A 20,287-nucleotide genomic window follows, 5' to 3' on the forward strand; every position below is an offset into this window, starting at 1 on the left:
TAGTTGACTTAAAAATTGCAGTTTCATACTGTTTTTTTCCATTTAAATACATGTTTACCAAAAAAAAACCCAAAAAAGTGAAAGATTAAAGCACAAGAGTAAGTCTGAATGACAGCTTTTCTATCAAAGAATAAGCAGATCAAGAGTTAACAATATGCCTGCACATAGTAAGGATTCTAAGTATTTGATTGATGTAAGGATTTTTTGAATTAGCTTTTAAGAAATAAAATGCAGCTGAATATTATCTTCCTAAGGCAGTTTGATAATTTTATATATGCAAAATGTAATTTTAATTTAGCAGTCTAACCTTCCCTCTAATGTGTATCCAAGCATTTTGAAAAGGAAACTGGCATTATTTATTATTCTCTGAATATAATCCATTTGCAAGTGGAGTGGAAGAGCAGCTACTTGAAACCCACATTAAAATGTATAATTCTCCCATGGTGAGTATGAAACAGAATATTAAAATTCTATATAAGTCCAACACTGATTTGGATTAGCCATGCAAATCAATAACCTCTAAACCAGCAGGAAAATATTTTAAATAACTCTACATCATTAAAAAAAACTGAAAGGGAAATTCCTGTCTGAGCTTAGTATTAAGAAATAATGGCACTTCTCCTGAATAATGAATTATTTTTATCTTATGGACATTATGAATTATGTAACTGTCCAGGTTTTCCTTTTCATGTTAGTCACTTGAAAGATAAGAAATAAACTTGTGATTGACCTTGTGTAAGTTACATTTTATGTAACTTTTAACAATGTCCTTAATACAACAAAGGATAGACAGAAATAAATACATGAATAATACCATTGAACTATTTTGTGGGTGCTCATGAAAATGTGCATTTGTAAGAGAATTTTGGATACATACACTGAGAATATTTCTGTTCCAGTAAATAATAACACTAAAAATTTCCAACTGAGCTGATTGGTACTTTACATTTTACAAAGCACTGACAATATCTCAACAATCCCTTATAACTTCTCAGTGAAATAGAGCCCATGTAATATTTTTCCCATTTTTAAAGATTAAAAATTGGCTCAGAAAAGTTAAATGACTTGGCCAGGGTCACATAGGTAGTAAATGGTAGAACTGACTCTTGAATTAAGGCATTTATCTTTCCAAATCCTAGACTGTTTCCATTAAAGAATGCTAGAAAGAAGAGGGAGATGTTAGAAGAAAGTACATGAAATCAACTAGAATACCAATATCAATGTAAATATTAAAAATGATGACAATTTTTGAAAATCAATAGATTTTGCATCTATCTGCAAGACTATTAAATGGCATCTGGTTAGATTTCTATACCCAGAAAAAACATTCCTTCAAATTAAGAGGAAATAAAGATGTTTTTAGCCAAGCAAAAACAGAGATTTCATTATCAGCAGGAAAGCATTTCTTAAATCCTAGACATAAATTTTTCTAACAGAAGAAAAATGATCCAGACAAAAACAGTGAGTACAAGAAGAAATAAAGAGCACCAAAAAATAAGTATAAATGAATATTAACTCTACAAAATAAAATTAACAGTATCTTGTGCTGTTTAAAAATTATGTAGAATAAAAATTCATGACAAAAATAAGGCAAATGACACAAGAGGGAAAAGACTCCAATTAAAAAACTAAATTATCAGACTGGAAAAAAGGTATATTCTGTTCACAAAACAAACTTTAAATGTAGGAACACAGAGAGGTTGATACAAAAACCATACAAACACCAAAATGGCAAGGAACACTGCTAAGATTAAGATGGTGGATCAATAAAACAATCAAACCACCAGGAATATAAAACAATTCTAAATCCGTATACACCTAATAATGTGTGTGTGTGTGTGTGTGCATGTGCATCATGTGCGTGTGTGTGTATGAAGCAAGAACTGACAGAATTTAAAAAATCAATAAAGATAGAAAAAATCTACACGATGACAAAATGGACATAATTGGCAAGTTAATGTAAATGCAACCAACAATAACAGAATTCAATTTTTTTTCAAGGGCACATGGAACATTTACCAAAATTGACAATACACAGGGCCATAAAGCAAGCCTCAACAGATTTTAAGGACTGAAATCCTCAAAGTCAGACCACAGTAAAATTGTGCTAGACATGAATAACAGAGTGACAGAGAAAAAGAGATAATTGAAAAACTATAAAATTGCCAACTGCTTGAAAACTAAGAAATACACATCTAAATAATCCTTAGGTCAAACAAGAAATTAGAAAACACTTTTAACAGAATGCTAATAAAGATACCAAATATCAACACATTGAATGCAATTAAGGTGCTTACAGTAAAATTAAAAGTATTAAATGCATATATTACAAAAAAATCTTAATATCTATCATATAAGTCAACTTGAGAAGTTAAAAAAACAGCAAATCACACCAAAGAAAGTTTAAGGAAACAAATTTTTAAAGAGAAGAAATCAATGAAATAGAAATAAACAACAGAAACAAAATCAGTGAAGACTAATACATTTAATAGATGTCTAGCAAGGCTGATCAAGAAAATCAGAAAAAAACACAGATTAACAATAACAAATAGAAAAAAGTGCAACACTGTAGACTCCACAGATATTAGAAAGTATTAAGATGACATTATAAACATGTTTTTCCAATAAATTTGACAATATGGATAAAGTTAACAGTCTTTTAAGAACACAACTTACTGACACAAGAAGAAAAAGATAATCTGAATAGTTTTTATCTATTAAACAGAGATAATTTCTTATTTAAGATAATAAAACTCAAAGCAGAATTACCATTTGACCCAGCAATCCCATTACTGGGTATATATACCCAAAGAAATACAAATCGTTCTGCCATAAAGACACATGCATGCTATGTTCACTGTAGCACTATTCACAATAGCAAAGACATGGAATCAACCTCAATGCCCATCAATGGTAGACTGGATAAAGCAAATGTGGTACACATAAACTATGGAATATTATGCAGCCATAAAAAAGAATGAGATCATGTCCTTTGCAGCAACATGGATCAACCTGGAGGCAAACTAACAGAGGAACAGAAAACCAAATACCACATTTTCTCACTTATAAGTGGGAGCTAAACATTGACTACACATGAGTGCAAAGAAGGGAACAACAAACACTGGGGCCTACTTGAGGGTAGAGGGAGAAGAGGAGGTTGAGGAACTCAAAAAAAAAAATAAAGAAGGCAGTTGCTGTAACAAACTATCAACAAACAAATAAAGGTTTAAACACAAAAAAATATGGTTAACAATAATTTATTATATATTTCAAAATAGTTAGAAGACTTGGAATGTTCCCAACACAAAGGAATGATAAATGTTTGAGGCAATGAATATCTCAATAACCTAGATTCGATCATTATGCATTGTAAGCTTGTATCCATGTATCACATGTGCCCCATAAATATGTACAACTATTATGTATGCATAAAAATTTTTTTAAAAATGAAAAAAAAACTACCTATTTTGTACTACGCTTAACACCTAGGTAATGACATAATCTGTACACCAAGCCCCTGTGGCATATTTTATATATATCTGTAATAAACCTGCACATGTACCCCTGAACCTAAAAGCTAAAAATAATAATAACTGAGATAGACAACAGAAGTATCCCCTGATCCTCTATCTCAAAAGTAGATATTATAAAGCAACCCTTATAAGGACAGGAGCTATATTTGTTTGGCTTTGTTTTTGCCTACCAGTGTATTTTCAGCACAACAGAACAGTGGCTAGCTTTATCTTCTCAATATAGATATTTGTTGAATACAGAAAAATAAAATAATAAAAAGCTCTTGCAAAGAAAAACTCCAGGACCAGATGGGTTTACTGATAAATTCTTCCAAATATTTAAGAAATAAATAACAATAATCTTACTCAACCTCTTCATTTCGTAAGACCAGGACAAGTTTGATACTAAAATATAACAAGGACATTATGGGAAAGGAAAATTACAAGCAAATGTTTTCATGAATGTTGATTCAAATAACCCAAATTTACACACACGTATTAGCAAATAGAATACAATGACATATTGAAAAGATAATACATTATGACCATGTAATTTCAGAAATACAGAGTTGACTTAATATATGAAAATAAATCAATCAAAATATATCTCATTACAGAAAAATGTTGAAAAATCATATCACCATCTCAATTGGTGCAAAAAGAATTTTATGAAATTCAAAATTTATTGTATTTTTAGAAAGAAGAAAACTCCTAGCACACCAGATATAGCAGGGAACTTCCTTAATCTGATTTTTTGAAGCTTAAAAGTATATAGTAAACATTACGCTTATCGGTGAAATATTGAAAGTTTATTATTTTCTTCTGAGATTAGGAACAAAATAAGAATGCCTACTATCATCACTTCTATTCAACATTGTAATGAAGGTGCTGCCCAAAGCAATAATGCCAGAAAAAGTATTTTTTAAAAAATCTATAAAGATTAGTAAAGAAAACATTAGACTGTCATTAATCATGTCAAAATGATTGTGTACAGAAAAAATTCCAAAGACCTGACAAACTGTTAGAATTAACGAGGGAATTATGCAAGACTGCTGAATACAAAGCCCTTTATTTCTAAAAACTTGCACAAAAACACACTTAAAGTGGCCCATGAAATACCAACCAAAATCCTAGCAGACATTTTGGCAGGAACTGACAAGCAGATTCTAAAATTTATATGGAAATACAAAGGGACCCGAATAGCCACGGCAATTAAACAAGAACAAATTTGGAAGTTTTATATGACCAAATATCAAGATTTATTATAAAGTTATATCGCTTATATTATAAAGTTATATTACCTATGAAAGTGTGGTATTGGCAAAGAAGAAAAAATATATACCAATGAAATAAAATAGAGGGCTCAAAAACAGATTCACACATATTTAATCACTTGATTAATGCAAAAATAAACTGCACTGCATGGTAGAGGAAAATACGGCTTTTTCAACAAATTATGCTGGGCCAACTGAATATTCATATAGAAAAAAACATACTTGGATTCCTGTCTCATACCATATAGTCACATACACACACAGATCAATTATAGATAGATGTTACTGTGAAAGATAGAATGAAATTGAGTCGGCTTTAAAAGAAAACAGGAGAAGTAAACTGAGTTTTAAAAGAAAACGAGAATATCTTCATGATCTTGGAGTAGGCAAAGATTTCTTAAAACATAAAAGGCACTAATGATGAAGTTATGAACTTATAAAATGAACTTCATTAAAATTACAAACTTCTACTCATAAAAAGACACCATTAGGAGAGTGAAAAGGAAGACACATAGTGTAAGATATTTGCAATTCAAATATTCATCAGACTACCAAAATATGGATAAAATTAATTAAAACTTCTATAAATCAATAAGAAAAATGAGAGAATCCAATAGAAAAATGGGCAAAAGACTTGAACAGACATTAAATGGCCAAAAGTCATGAGAAGACGCTCAACATTTTTAGTCATCAGAAAAGTGCAAATTAAAACCACTGTGTACTACCACTACATGCTACACACTCATCAGAATGGCTAAAAAGAAAAAGACAGACAATACCAAGTCAGTACTTGTTATACTATGAAAAAAAAGTTTCTTTAGGAAAACAAGGCTAAATATCACTAAAAAAAAAAAATCATCAAGTTGAACCAAATACTTTTACTAATGTAGAATGTTTACATTATGAATTGCCATAATATACTTAGTTATTTCCCCACAGAAGAATCTATAATTCAAACTTCAAGAATGTCTTCTTATACAGAAGGGTAGAGTTACAAGAGACTATAAAGATTTGCTCATTTCAAACTCTGGTTTTGTCAGTGAGAAAACCAAAGCTCAGAGAGAGGAAGTAATTTGCCCAGAAAGGTACCATGTCAGATCAGCTCATGTTGGTATTGGTATTAGTTCTCATCCAATACTTTTTAAAATTTCTCTTTTAAAAAGTTACATAGATCACATTCTGTTATGTAGCCTAATACACATAATAATCTGAAAACTGAAAAAAAGATATCAAATTTGCAAGTCCAAGTAACAGAAGGCTAGCAATCACTCAGCACCTACACAATCTCTTCTGATGATTTATGCTCACCCCACATAGGCTCAGGGTCTCCTTGAGGACAAGATTAGAAACAGAACAAGCTAGACAACCTCTCCTGGCCTGGGCATATCTGAAGGGCTGTATGGGAGCAACAACCCCTGATCCAGAACATTTTAAAGTGTCTTGGAAGCAGCTATTAGATTGTCTCCATCAATAATACAAATGGTAACAACAATAATGATAATAATAATAATAATGAAAATGATAGCTGGAATGTTAATAGTGTTTACTATGAGCCAGGCCCTCTTCTATGTTCCTTTCATATTTTAACTCATTGACTTACACTCACAACAATCCTAATGAGGTAGGAAATATTATTATCATTCCTGTTTTTCAGATGAGAAAACCCTAAGATTAGGTAAATTGTTCAAGGTTCCATATTGAGTAGGTCATAAAGCTGGGACTGTAGCCCAGGCTATCTGGCTCTAGAGACAAAGACTCTCTATGCTATCCTGCCTCTGGATCTTGCACCAATCAGAGCACTTTGGATCATGAAAGGCTCTCTTAAGTTGGAAATCATGGCTAGCCCTGACAGAGCCTTTTAAGCAGGGGCTGATTTCCCAAGGTAATTTCAGGTTCTACATAAAACCTTAATTCACTTTTAAAAATCACTGGGGCCTTAGACAACAAGCTATGCAGAGCGTCACCCCACGGCAAATATAGGGCACACACACAATGAGACTTTCTGTGGAAAAAGGAAGGCAGACAAGTTTGGCTTTTGTCTTTTCATTGCTTGGAAGGAAAGAGGGCTTACTGGTCTATTAACAGTGAATTGATCACCAAGTCAAATTCTGGTTTGATGGAGATACAACTCTACTTTGATGAATTTATTAAGGTTATAAAAAGATGGGGTAGGCCAGGCACAGTGGCTCACACCTGTAATCTCAGTGACTTGGGAGGCTATGGTGGGACAATGAGTTGAGGCCAGGAGTTTAAGACCAGACTGGGCAACATAGCAAGACCCCGTCTCTACAAAAAATAAAAATATATTAACTGGGCATGGTGGCCCACACCTGTATTCCTAGCTACTCCAGAGGCTGGAGTGGGAGGATCACTTGAGCTCAGGAGTTTGAGGTTACAGTGAGTTATGATTGTACAACTGCACTCCAGCCTAGGCAACAGAGTGAGACCATCTCTAAAAATAAATAAAAATAAAAAAAGATATGCAATTATCTGGCTAAAGAAACTATGGACGCCGGGCGCGGTGGCTCACGCTTGTAATCTCAGCACTTTGGGAGGCTGAGGCGGGCGGATCATGAGGTCAGGAGATCGAGACCACGGTGAAACCCCGTCTCTACTAAAAATACAAAAAAATTAGCCGGGTGGGGTGGCGGGCGCCTGTAGTCCCAGCTACTTGGAGAGGCTGAGGCAGGAGAATGGCGTGAACCCGGGAGGCGGAGCTTGCAGTGAGCCGAGATTGCTCCACTGCACTCCAGCCTGGGCGACAGAGCGAGACTCCGTCTCAAAAAAAAAAGGAACTATGGAACAATTAGATCTATAGGCTTAGTAATCAATTAATTCTCATATAAGACTACAGTACTCTCTGTTTTGGAAATCCTCTCAGCTACACTGTAGTATGCAGTGCAATTACCTGTTTCACTTTGATGACTAATATTTGCTTGCACTCTAGCACATAGAGAAGACTTCATTTATCAGCCAGTAACTTGTGGAAATGGACCTGCTATAGTGGTCCCAGTGCACCTACCTGGAATGGGCGCCAGTAACTGAAACTTGGACAACCTCATTACAGAAACTACCTTGACACTCAAAGGTAAAAGATTTTTGGTTACCTACCATATCTCAGAACCACTGTCAGTGTTTCCCAAACTTTAACATACATGCAAATCACTTAGGGGTTTTGTTAAATACATACAATAGGTAACCAAAATACATATGGTGACTATATTTCTATGTACCAGTGTTTCTTTTTTCTAGTTTCCAACCAGACATTTCCATATAGGAATCATCTAAAACTCTTCACTTCTATCCTTTTAAAATAATTTTCTCTTATTTGACTCCCAGGTCTTAAATCTGCTGATACAAAAACAGATTGGGGGTGGGGGAGAGCTGAAATAAACAAGTGAGATGTGTATTTTACTTAGAAGTCTATAATTTGCATTTCTTTCTTTTTCCAAAATACAGACAACTGTGAAGAGATAAACAAATAAATCCCTGAGGGAGTATGAATACAAGCAATGAAAAAGAAGGCTGGGATCAGGTGTCTGTGAAGCAAATTACACCTGAACTCCATAAACTTGCCATCTGTCCAAATCGAACAACTTGTCTGGAACTACTGAGAAAACTTCTGAAGCACAGGTTGATTGATAATAAATCACAAATGTAACTCAGACTTTGTCTTTTCTCAAGGTAACTAAATTTACCCTTCAAAATCTGCCAGACCCTGCAAACAGAGGCCTGCCCCAGAGCAATGCATGACTCTAGTTGGTCAGGAAGCTTTGTTGATCTTCTAGATAATGTTTTTATTTGATGTAATTGAGGAGCATCCTGATATATTCATCTAGAAAAGAGGAATCAGTTCAATCTATGGAAAGAGTAATAGAAATGTAATACAAAAGTAGTGGGTTTTGCTTTAGTGTGTATCACCCTAAATGAAAGTCTTTACTTAGGTAGAATTGAGTATTAACCTAAATTCAGTCTAAATATAATGAAATGAAAATAAATATAATGAAAAACATTGGGCTGCTTGAAGAATAGTACTTAAGAAAAAATATTATATAGCAATTGTTTATGAATGACCTACCTTATCTCAAAACCTCTATCAGTGTTTCCCAAACTTTAACATATATGCAAATCACTTAGGGGTTTTGTTAAAATGCTGATTCCGAGCATTTGGGGGGAAACAGTAGATACAGTGGAAGCATAGTTTTTAGATCTTTCTTGAATCCACACATGAAAACAAAGCAGCTACAGAACAAAACTCAAAACCCATGAATAATATTTATTATAATTTAATAATAATTTATTATAAAGTGAAGTTATAAGGTGTCCCCTTGAACCTTGCTGTGCAAGTGAAGGAACATAAGCCACATAGCTACATGACTGGCATAATATCAGCATCTGTCTGAGAAGAAGCAGAGGGAAGCAATGGAGTGATCAAGGGACATGAGAACAGAAGAACCTCAAACTATCCACAGTGGACCAATCTAAGCATAGCAATTAAACCCAGCAGGGGTTCTGCCCAATCCAAAAGCAGGGTGAATGCAAGAAATCCCAAGATAAGGCTTAAAGCAGCTGGAGCAAAATAGTTCAGGGCTGTCCAAAAGAATTTATTGAACTCATAGAAATGTTCTTATTTCTACAAACAATAGCCACCAGCCACATTTGGCTTTTGAGCACTGAAAATGTGGCTAGTGTGACTGATGAGCTGAATTTTTTAGAGAATATTTAAAAAGAAAAGTGAACTCATTTCTTTTATCATATTCTAACATACTGTCACATTTTAGGGAAGACGACCCATAAAATTATAGACAAAACAAGGTTTGGGCGAATTTTCTCCTGTTCATACCAGCTCTTTCTAATTACTTTCCTCCACAACTGAGCTTTACAATGTTTCAAGGAAGATTATCAAATCTCTCTCCTCTGTAGTGGTCCCACATCCTCCATACCATAAGAATGTGGCTAATGGAGGAAAAAGATCAAAACCAGTGAGTGAGGAGGACAAGGAGACCACAGGGTGGCAGAAGAGAAAAACTGGCTAAAAGTCAAAGCTTCTTTGCATCTTTAGCTATTCTTAAGGTCACAGTTACAGATTTTATGCAAATCATACAGCTTAGGAAAGGATGTGGACAGTGTTTGGAGTTGGGGTAGGGAGGGAGGTTGGCAATGGAAACAATGATCAAAGCATCCTTACATTACCAACTGTTATTTACTCAGCCACTCTGTTAAGACCGAATATGGCAACAGCCGACACTGCTCATGGGGCATGAACTGCTTCACACTTTGAATGGCTGTGTTCCAACTGCTTTAATCATTTTATATAATCTCCAGAGGCTCTTTTATGATGGACAGAACATCAAAAGTAGTAGAATGTGCCAAGTTAATAGAAGACCTACCTATCTCCCTCCTTTAGTCTCCACCAATCTTCTCCCTCCTGTCAGTTTTCTGTAGCCCAGCTGGCATCATAATAAGACTGACTCCCCTGGTAGATTGATTGCTCTTTGCAAATATTCTTTTTCCCTTCCCCCATGGGGGCAATTGGCACAGGACTTGCTTCAGCCAATGGAATATGGGTGGATATGAAGTGTGTCACAACTAAGTGAGTGGAGGATCTAAAGGCAGACACATGGTCTTTCTCTCTAGCACTGTATTGTCTATGTTTTTCAGAGCATAACCTGTGTCCTGGAACTGGGAAAACCATGGATCAGAGCAGGACTGCAAATGGAGCAGAAACTCAGTTAATCTGCAGTCCTCAGGTAATGCAAAGAATAAATATATGAAGTACCTGAGATTTTTTGGAGCTCTTTGTTACTGCAGCAAAGCTGACTGATACATCATTCCTCTGCTTAACAGCCTTTAGCAGTTTCTCATACTCCAGAAGATAAAAGTGCAAGCTTCTTATCATAATTACATGGGTCATTCACCATCTGACCCCTGCCCACCCTTCAGTCAAATGTACCAACACTCCCCTCCTTGCCACATACACACTTTGTCCTACAGCTAATCAGAAGACCCTGAGCTTTCTCACGTTTCCATGTCCTTTCATACCATTTCTCAGAGTCTTTCAGTAGTCAGAGAAGGTCCAAGTCATTTGTAACTATTTTTAAATTCCCAGTATATTTTTTAAACGAATAAATACCCCAATAAAAGTTTCAAAATTGGTGACATATCTGAAATTTTGGCATTAAATAAACACCTTCAACATATACCACCTCATTTGGAAATAACTTTAAACACATACATTTGAGGCCCTTCGTGAATGAGAAGGCCCTGCCAAATGGTTCTTCTGGCCAGCCACTTTCTTTCCCTAACAGTTCCCTCCCTCTTCTCCCAGTGGCACCCCTCACTTTTGGTCATTGACATTGGGTCTTTTTACCTGAAATACATTTGCCAAACTCTTCTCCATTTTTCCCCATCCTGAGCAGGAATCATGCACTCTCTAAGACTGTAGCTGATGCTCTCTACCCCTATCGTCAGCTGTCAATCACACTCCGCTTTATACATCAGAACATATAACAGTATACAGCAGTTTGTTTATATGTTTATCATTCCTTCGAGGACAGAAACCTTCATGTCTTCACATCTCTTCCTTTCTGCAAATACCATACCACCCTAGGGGCAAGAAGGAGTAAGGCTAAATGTATGAGCTGTTCTGGTACACTGCCTTTCTGAGGTAGGAGGAGAAGCCCTAATTTACAAATTTCCATGGTATAAATACCATGGTTGTTTTCAAGTTACTAATGTGACATCAGTGAACACTGACTTGAGAAGAGATGTGGATAATTGGGTCTTATGAGCTGGTATGAGCTCCAGCATACCACTGAATCATGGGAGTGATAGAAAGGTAAGGCTGGAGTCAGATGGTCCAGTGCTGGGGCTGACGTTGAGGTGGGGGTTGGGAGAAAGAAGGCAAAGTCAGGAGGAATGAAAAAAGAGTTCTGAGGCACATGGAAAAGTTGCTGGTCTGGAAGTTCTCAGCTGTGGTCCAGGTTCTTGGGTTCTACCCACCAAACAGACCAGCAAGTAGAGTGCCAGATTGCTTTCCTGGCACAAGCCACTTCTCTTAAGCAATTTATTGAGCCTTTTGACATAAAGAAAACGAACACTGCCAGATTGTCATATGGAGGCATAGATTAGAGGCTACTTCTCAACTCCTGCTTGCCGTTCTCCTGATGAAGTCCTGCTCCAGTCACCACTGCTGCATAAAAAACCACCTCCAAACCTTAGTACCTTAAAACAACAATAATCAGTCATTTTGATCATGAATCTTTTTGGTCAGAGATTGACAGGGAAGCCTTGAACCTGCTCCCCACAGCATCTGCTGGTGATGCTCAACTGAGGCTTAAGGATCCACTTCAAAGATGGCTCACACACATGACTGGCCGATTGATGCTGATTATCAGCTGGAAGCTCAATGGGAGTAAAGACCAAAGGCCTTGGTTCCTCTCAATGTGGCCCTATGTTGGTCTCTCAATGTGCCACTCAGGCTTCCTCACAACAGGGTAGTTGGATTCCAAGAACAAGAATTTGAAGAGAACCAAGCAAAACTTATATTGCTTTTATTACCTAGATTCAGAAGTCACATAGCATCAATTTTGCAATAATCACAGGCTTACCCAAATTAAAGGTGAGGGAACACAGACCCCACCTCTCAGTAAGAGTGTGTCAACATCACATTATAAAAAGAACATGTAAGAAAAGAACATGTGAGAAGTGGTATGTTATGATGGCCATTTTTGGAAAATACAATCTGCCACATGCTCCTGTGGATCATGGGACATTCTGCCTTATGCTCCTATCCAAAGGGGTCTCCATCCTCAGAAACCCAGGCCCTGCCCAGGCTTTCACGGCCACACTCTTTCCTCGCCCCTGATGCTCCTTGCTACAAAGTGCCCAATCCTGGAATTTGAAAGATTCAATCCCAATTTGACTTCCTATAGAAAGACTAGTCTCAACTACGGATTCCAAGACTTAAAACAAATTTAAAAAGCAACGTAAACAATGAAGTGTGGTGATAATATTTAATATTTGCCAAATAAATTTGCATGTTTGAAATAAGAACTTGTTGACACAAGTAAATTTTTCTTTAGTAAGAGGAATGAAAGAAAATTCTGAACTAACCCTCCCTTCTCCAGCTCTCCCACAGAATTAACAAAACAAGAGTATATAAATTTGCCACATCATTTATTAATGTATTAAATCTGCTTGGTCTTCTATAACCTTCTTATATTTATATATTAATATCTTTTTCTAGATTCAGGAAGTTCTCTGTTACTATTCCTTTTAATAAACTTCTTACTCCTATTTGTTTCTCCACTTCTCTTTAAGGCCAATAATTCTTAGACTTGCCTTTTGAGGCTACTTTCCAGATCTTGTAGATGTGCTCCATTCTTTTTTTTTTCTTTTTTCTCTTATCTCCTCTGACTGTGTATTTTCCAATATCCTGTTTTCAAGCTTACTAATTCTTTCTTCTACTTGATCAATTCTGCTATTAAGAGACTCTGATGAATTCTCCAGTCAATTGGATTTCTCAAGCCCAGAACTTCTGCTTGATTCTTTTTAATTATTTTACTCTCTTTGTTAAATTTATCTGATATAAATCTGAATTCCTTCTCTGTGTTATCTTGAATTTTGTTGAGTTTCTTCAAAACAGCTATTATGAATTCTCTGTCTGAAAGGTTGCATTTCTCTGTTTCTCCAGGATTGGTCCCTAGTGCCTTATTTAGTTTGTTAGGTAAAGTCATGTTTTCCTGGTTGGTCTTGACACTTGTGAATGTTCATCAGTTCCTGGGCATTGAAGAGTTAGGTATTTATTGCAGTATTCACCATCTGGGCTTGTTTGTACTCATCCTCCTTGGGAAGGCTTTCCAGGTATTTGAAAATACTTGGGTGTTGTGATCTAAGCTACATCTGCATTGGGGCCACCCCAAGCCCAGTAACACTGTAGTTCTTACAGACTTGTAGAGGTACCACCTTGGTGGTCTTAGATAACATGCAGAATAATTCTTTGGATTACAAGGGAAAAACTCTTGTTCTCTTCCCTTACTTTCTCCCAAGCAAATGGGGTCTCTGTATTAAGTTGCCTGGAACTGGGGGGTGGGGTGACACAAGCACTCCTTTGGTCACGACTACTGGGACTGTAGTGGCACCAGGTCTCATCCAAGGCCCCCGTAACCACTTCCTATTACCTATGTTCACTCAAGGCCCTGGAGTTCTACAATCAGCAGATGATGAAGCCAGCCAGGTTTGTGTCTTTCCCTTGAGGGGTATGAGTTTCCTACATCCTGGGCAGGTCCAGAGATGTTCTCCCAGAGCCAGGGACTAGAGTTAAAAACCTTAGAAATCTGCATAGTGTTATATTCTACTGTGGCTGTGCTGGCACTCAAGTCACATGACACAGTCCTTCCCACTCTTTCCTCCCCTTTCTGTGTGCAGAGGAGCTTCACCCCATGGCCACCACCAACACAGGCCTACAGGGAATATCCCCAGGCTACCACTGATGCTCAATTAAGGCCTAAGGACTCTTCCTTCAGCTGGTGGTGAATACCACCAGGCCTGGAACTCACCCCTCAGGGCAGTGGGCTCCCCTCTGGCCCAGCGAAGGTCCAGAAATGCTATCCAAGAGCGAAGACATGAAATCAGGGACTCCAAGATCTCACTTGGTCCTCTACACCACTGTGGCTGAGCTGGTACCTGGTTTTTGGTTCTTATGAAGGTGATTCCTTTGTGTAGACAGTTGTAAAACTTGGTCTTCCTCAAAGGATAAATGCTTGAGGGAAAGGATACCACATTTTCCATGATGTGATTATTATGAATTGCATGCCTATATCAAAATATTTCATGTACCCCATAAATATATATATCTACTGTATACCCACAAGAATTAAAAATTTAAATTTTTTAAAAACCTGGTGTTCCTGGGGAGGGGCATGATCAGTGGGGCCCTTGTTCAGCCATCTTGCACTGCCCCTCCTCCATCAATATCAATTTAACAAGGATTTATTAGCTATGTTATTAACCCTTTTAAAATTCATCAGGCCAAATTAGTACTATCTGCAGAGTTTGTATCAACCATTTCATGCTAGTCATTGAAAAAAATATATTAATGTTCAAATATACTTCACCTGACTGAAATGTTTTCTTACCTAAGCTTCTATTGGATGAAAATACTGACACCAGTGCTTATTCCCTAGGAAAGCACTCCTGGTCAATAGCTTTCTTCTGAACCCATATAAGAACTTCCCAGGCCATGGGCAAGTGAAAAAAATGAATTCTTTTGCTCCAGAGCTTTCTTCACCAAGAGGGAGCTGATGAAGCTGTTGGCTGCCAGCTACTAGATAGCCCCATTTTAGTTACAGGAAATGCTGGCAAGTTGGACTGTATTTCTCAAAAAAATAGGCTGTTGTCCCCATCCCTTCCCTGTCCACCCTGGAAATGTTCTTCCGTGCGGATACTTTCTTGGTCCTGGCAGGTCAGGCAGGTGCTGGTTCTTCTCTCTTTTCTTCTACTCACAGCTAATCCTTGCCTGACACCTCTGCCCCAAGATCATGAAAGCCTGAGTCCAATGTTGGGCATGAACTAGATTCCTTCTCTGTCCCCCACCCAACCAACCTCCACACCAAATTTCTAAGAAAAACCCTGAGAGCTTCACCGTACACTCTGGATGTTGCCACTATTCCCACCACTGTTCCCTTTACTTAAATCACCCAAAGAATATGGGGGCTACAAGATCAAAGAGCCATCTGGTTGGCTTCTCACAACAAAGTAAATAAGACCAACAGTGAAATATTGTTTTCTTTCTGTCTAATTGCAGTACCATTATTCAAATAATATTGTCCCCTTTATTTGTTTCTCCTACCAAAGTAACATACTCTAAATATTCATAGTTTAAATCAATTTAATGAGCTGGCCTAGGAACCCAACTCATATTTGTATTTCTCCTGTGGGTACAAGAGTATTCGACAATTGCTTATACAAAACAGCTGTGATCAAAGCATTGTCCTCAGTAAACCGAACTATCCTAACTTTGCAAATAACTTTATAAACTTTGGGAACCTAACCCACTTTTAGGAGAAGGACTTCCTGTACTGAATGCTATAAATAAATGAAGCCAGAAAAGTTTAACAGATTGCAGAATGAAGATAATGTTACATATGGGCAAACATTAACAGATGAAAACATAATTAGTATTAGGCCAATTCTCCTTTAAGCAAATTCTCCTTTAAGCATTATAAATATAATATGTACAGCTATTAGTGCTAAAACAAAACACCTGTCAATTATTCATAAGTGTTTCCAATCCTAAAAAGAAATTCCACAATAAACAGATGCTACACACTGAGATTCAGAGACAGGTTCTCAACCTCATTCAATCTAATTTTTCTAACAGTGTCTACTAAAAATTACTCATCACACGTATGTGTCTGACACTATAATTAATCGTTCTCTCTCATTCTTTCCATTTTAGATTTGGCAATAGAAATTTCATTACCAGATAAGCCCACTTTGATTCTGATACAACCAAGGTAATTACTAAATCCATAATAAGGTGGTTATTTAGGGTCAGGATGATGATGAATCCTAAGCTTGTACTTGTGAAAAGTTAGTCTCTGCAAGGAGAGCTAACCTAATCCTCAGAGAAACACATTAAAATCCTTCTGCTTTGTATATTTTGGAGGTTTTGGCTGTTTTTTTTTTCTTGAGTCAGACAGTTTTGTAATCCTAAAGTACAGCAATACTGTCTGATATCCCATAATTCTCCATGTAATAGTAGGAGCAATTTTTTAAAAAGAAATAACACTGACATAACTGAGACAAATACTCTATGCTTTCCTTTCCTCTCTGTGGGTTCTGTTGCTTGCGTTTTCTAGGAGATATTCATCTGATCTGGAAAGCAGATATAGATGCCTGTCAAAAGGAGCCAGGTTTGTTACATATAATTCCAAAAACTTAAATGATAGGTTTTGTAAATTAATTTACTCTTAATTCAGATGACATAACATCTTCCTGAGATACCATATAACCTTAAACTATAAATATATATATTTGAATCTATTTTAAAATGTCCATAGTATTTTTAAAATTAAATGTAAAGAGATATATAGGTACATAATTGAAACTCAATCTGAAGCAAAGCTCGAAATTGATTTTTCAAACTAGAGAAAGGGACTCCAAAAGAACCAAGATTTCTCCTGATAGGTAGGAATCCTATCACTTTTGCTTTATACCTAAGGGATGTTACACAGTCTTGGGCAAATAGTAGATGTTCAATAAAGCAAAATTTAAAGGAACTCATTAATTATTCCTCTATACATACCTTTGTGTTGTTTGGTTTTGTTTGGTTTGGGTTTTCTTTTTCTTTAGGATGTGGTAGTTAAGGGGGTTAGAAGAAAAGGAGAGAGAAGATGATAGGTGAATTGGAAAAGACCTCCAGGGCAGAAGTAAGCCAATGATGAAAAAAACTCGCGAATAATTTAGAAATGAACAATTGCAAGACTGAATTGAAAGGACAGGATTCGTGAGGAATTGCCATACCCAGATCTAATCTTGACAATGTTCTCTCCCATTTGGTAGGCACGAGAACAAGGAACAGATAATGACCCTTGTGAAAATCCTAAGCAATATCCCCTGTTATGATTCACTTTTCCCTAACCAGAGAAAATGTAATTTTCTACTTTGTCTTCTTTAGAAGAGTGAAGTGAGCGCATCTTTTACACTGCTTGTCTTTGAAAGCTCAGAACTATTTATGTTGATTTGCATACAGTAATTATTTACTTAATTAACAAGCCCTCAGCTAGATTGTTCTTTCAACCCTTAACAAGCAGAAAAGTATATAATAAGATTCCTCTTCTAAGGAAAAGAAATAGGATCTATTGCTTACACTAGAACATACTGAATACAATTTTCCACATGGCTTCTGCAGTGAGATTTCACCTAGTTCCATAACAAGGAAGGAGAAATTCCTTTAATATAAGAGCTCAGAGAAACTGAGACATCTCAGATGCATCTGTCACTGAAAATCCAGAAATTTTAAAATTTAGTTTATCCTAGTCTAGGCGCAGTGGCTCACACCTGTAATCCCAGCCCTTTGGGAGGCTGAGGCAGGCAGATCATGAGGTCAGGAGATCGAGACCATTCTGGCTAACACAGTGAAACCCGTCTCTACTAAAAATACAAAAAATTAGCCGGGTGTGGTGGTGGGAGCCTGTAGTCCCAGCTACCAGGGAGGCTGAGGAAGGAGAATCGCTTGAACCCAAGAGGTGGAGGTTGCAGTGAGCTGAGATCACGCCACTGCACTCCAGCCTGGGTGACAGAGCAAGACTCCATTTCAAAAAAAAAAAAAAAACAGTTTATCCTTAAAGCCAATATCTTTAGTAAAATTCTTAAAAGTAACAAAAAGAAAAAAAAATAGAAAAGCTGTACATTCCCCACAGAGATTGAAGTTAACCTTAAAATAGAATAAGCACAGTACTTAGGGTTACAAATTATTTAATAGGTTAACAGAAATGTATTAAAATTTAATGCTTATGGTACATTAAGAACTTTCCCTTGTGATTCAGGAACCAAAAATCCAAAACCAACCAATTATCAATGAATAAAGAGAATTTTTGAAACTAGTTTAACAAAATATATCAAGTTCTAAATGCAAAAGACCTTCTTTTACTCTGGTCACAGAAATATTCATGTCAAAGGGATAAAGTGAATGTATGCAGTAAGTAAATGAGCTGAAAGACAAACTATACCATTCTTTTAGGGAAGCAGATGAAGAGTCTAGCCCACCAGCCCACTCACCAGATGTCCGACTTTGTGTCACAGCCTTGGTGTTTCAGAGCCTCAGGACTCATATAATGGGGAGTTCCAGTTAAAGTTGTGGCCAGGTCACAGGATCCCATTAGGAGTCGAGAAACTCCAAAATCGCCTTGAAATAATAATTAATTTTTATGAATACTTTAAGCCAATGAAAAATTAGCCCTGGAAATTAACAACTGAATGAGTGCCTAATTTGACCATTTTATTATGCAATGGTTCATAGCATTTTAACAGGAAAGAAAAGTAATATATCTTAAATTATACAACGCTGGTAAATAGCTTCAAAAACATAAGTTTTATAGGAGAAGGAAGACTTTGAGCCAGGAAACTGAATTATGTAAGCTAAAATTCTTTATTTCTGGAATTACTAGACAATTTGATATAAAAAGCTATTTCAAGTCTGAATAATGGCAAACAGAATGATTTTGGAAAAACTAAATAAGAGGATATACAATTTCACCTGAGGGGAGAAGAATTTGTTCTTAAGTTTACAATAACGGAGCATTTTAAAGAAAAGATCTGAGACTATTTAAGAACATGACTATAAAAATTTAAATCTATCAGCTTTTTAATACTTGCCTAACTAGTTGCACGCTTTTATTCCTTCCTTCCTTCCTTCCCCAAGAACACCCTATATGATGATTAGATGATCCAGTAGCTGTTATGAGAGGTACAGTTCTGAAGAGCTAAAGGTTAATAAAGCCAATTATATCAACATTTTAATTATCTATAACCACTTATTGCTTGTTATGAAATAATATAAATGAGAAACCTGTAGTAACTAATCAAACCAGTAAAATGACTCTAATAACTTGTAAAGTGCCTGGTATGAAACAGGGAACTCAAAGTATATTTGAAAAATCTATCAAATATGTGGTAAATTTGTGTATCTCAATTTATATCAGATACTCAGAAACAAAACAACTAGGTTTTGTTGGGCCCATCAGGTAAGAAACCTAAGAAATTTAGTGTTCGTTTCAGCAGCACATGTACTTAAAAATTTGAGAAATTTAAATAAACCAATGATTACTCTAACACTTCCATGTACCATTTACTTCAGTTTGATATGATAATATCTAGAATATACTATTCTGTGTTTTTGGAATTCATACTTTTTAAAATCTTACCAATTTTAAGTAGATTATTTTTCAGAAATATATTCTTTGACTTTAAGTCTCGATGAAGTATCCTCCTACAAAAGGCAAAAAACGATATACAACTTCATGCAGAATATAACGTTTTTAAATCCCCATGTAAATAATATATATTGCTGCATGTGATTTATACATAAATATATACTCCCATAGATATATCTTTCAATGTTTAAAAGCTACAAAGCCACAACACTTTCCAGTTTCCCTGAGGAAACAAAAGTTTTAAAATAAAGATTTTAAAGGTTGGGGAACATGTAGTTTGGAGAAGGGTGATATGCTTTCAACTATTTCGATAGGCTATATTTTATTATGTTTTTGTAGCATAATCTACATAGTACTATATCCAGTAAACCATATCCTCAATTGATAGATCAGTTTGTAATCTATTATTACCCAAATGTCCAAGTTTTGTATACTTGTGAAAATAATAACGTTGTTGATGATATTTAAGAATAGGTAACATTTATTAAATCTGACTATAAGTCAGTAATGTAAATTATGTCAGTTAAGACCTTTATTTTATGGAATTATGAAGAACTAGAAA

The 20,287-nt window shown here is 36.0% G+C and overlaps 1 protein-coding gene across 20 annotated transcripts in view; it reads right to left on the reverse strand.

Moving 5' to 3' along the window:
• Positions 1-20,287, reverse strand: part of NEK11 (NIMA related kinase 11) — a 334,192-nt gene that overhangs the window by 202,229 nt on the left and 111,676 nt on the right. For 19 of the 20 annotated variants that reach the window (XM_058433714.1, XM_058433709.1, XM_058433710.1 and 16 more), the window contains 2 exons: positions 19,717-19,781; positions 18,572-18,698 (listed from right to left, as the gene is read on the reverse strand). The exons of the other annotated variant lie outside the window; for it this stretch is intronic. In XM_058433714.1, coding sequence (XP_058289697.1) covers positions 18,572-18,698; positions 19,717-19,781 — 192 coding nt within the window. The remainder of the gene's footprint in view (positions 1-18,571; positions 18,699-19,716; positions 19,782-20,287) is intronic. 20 annotated transcript variants of the gene reach the window in all.

This window comes from Hylobates moloch, unplaced genomic scaffold (assembly GCF_009828535.3).
Source record: "Hylobates moloch isolate HMO894 unplaced genomic scaffold, HMol_V3 SCAFFOLD_22, whole genome shotgun sequence".
In the NCBI taxonomy this organism is placed as follows: Eukaryota; Metazoa; Chordata; class Mammalia; order Primates; family Hylobatidae; genus Hylobates; species Hylobates moloch.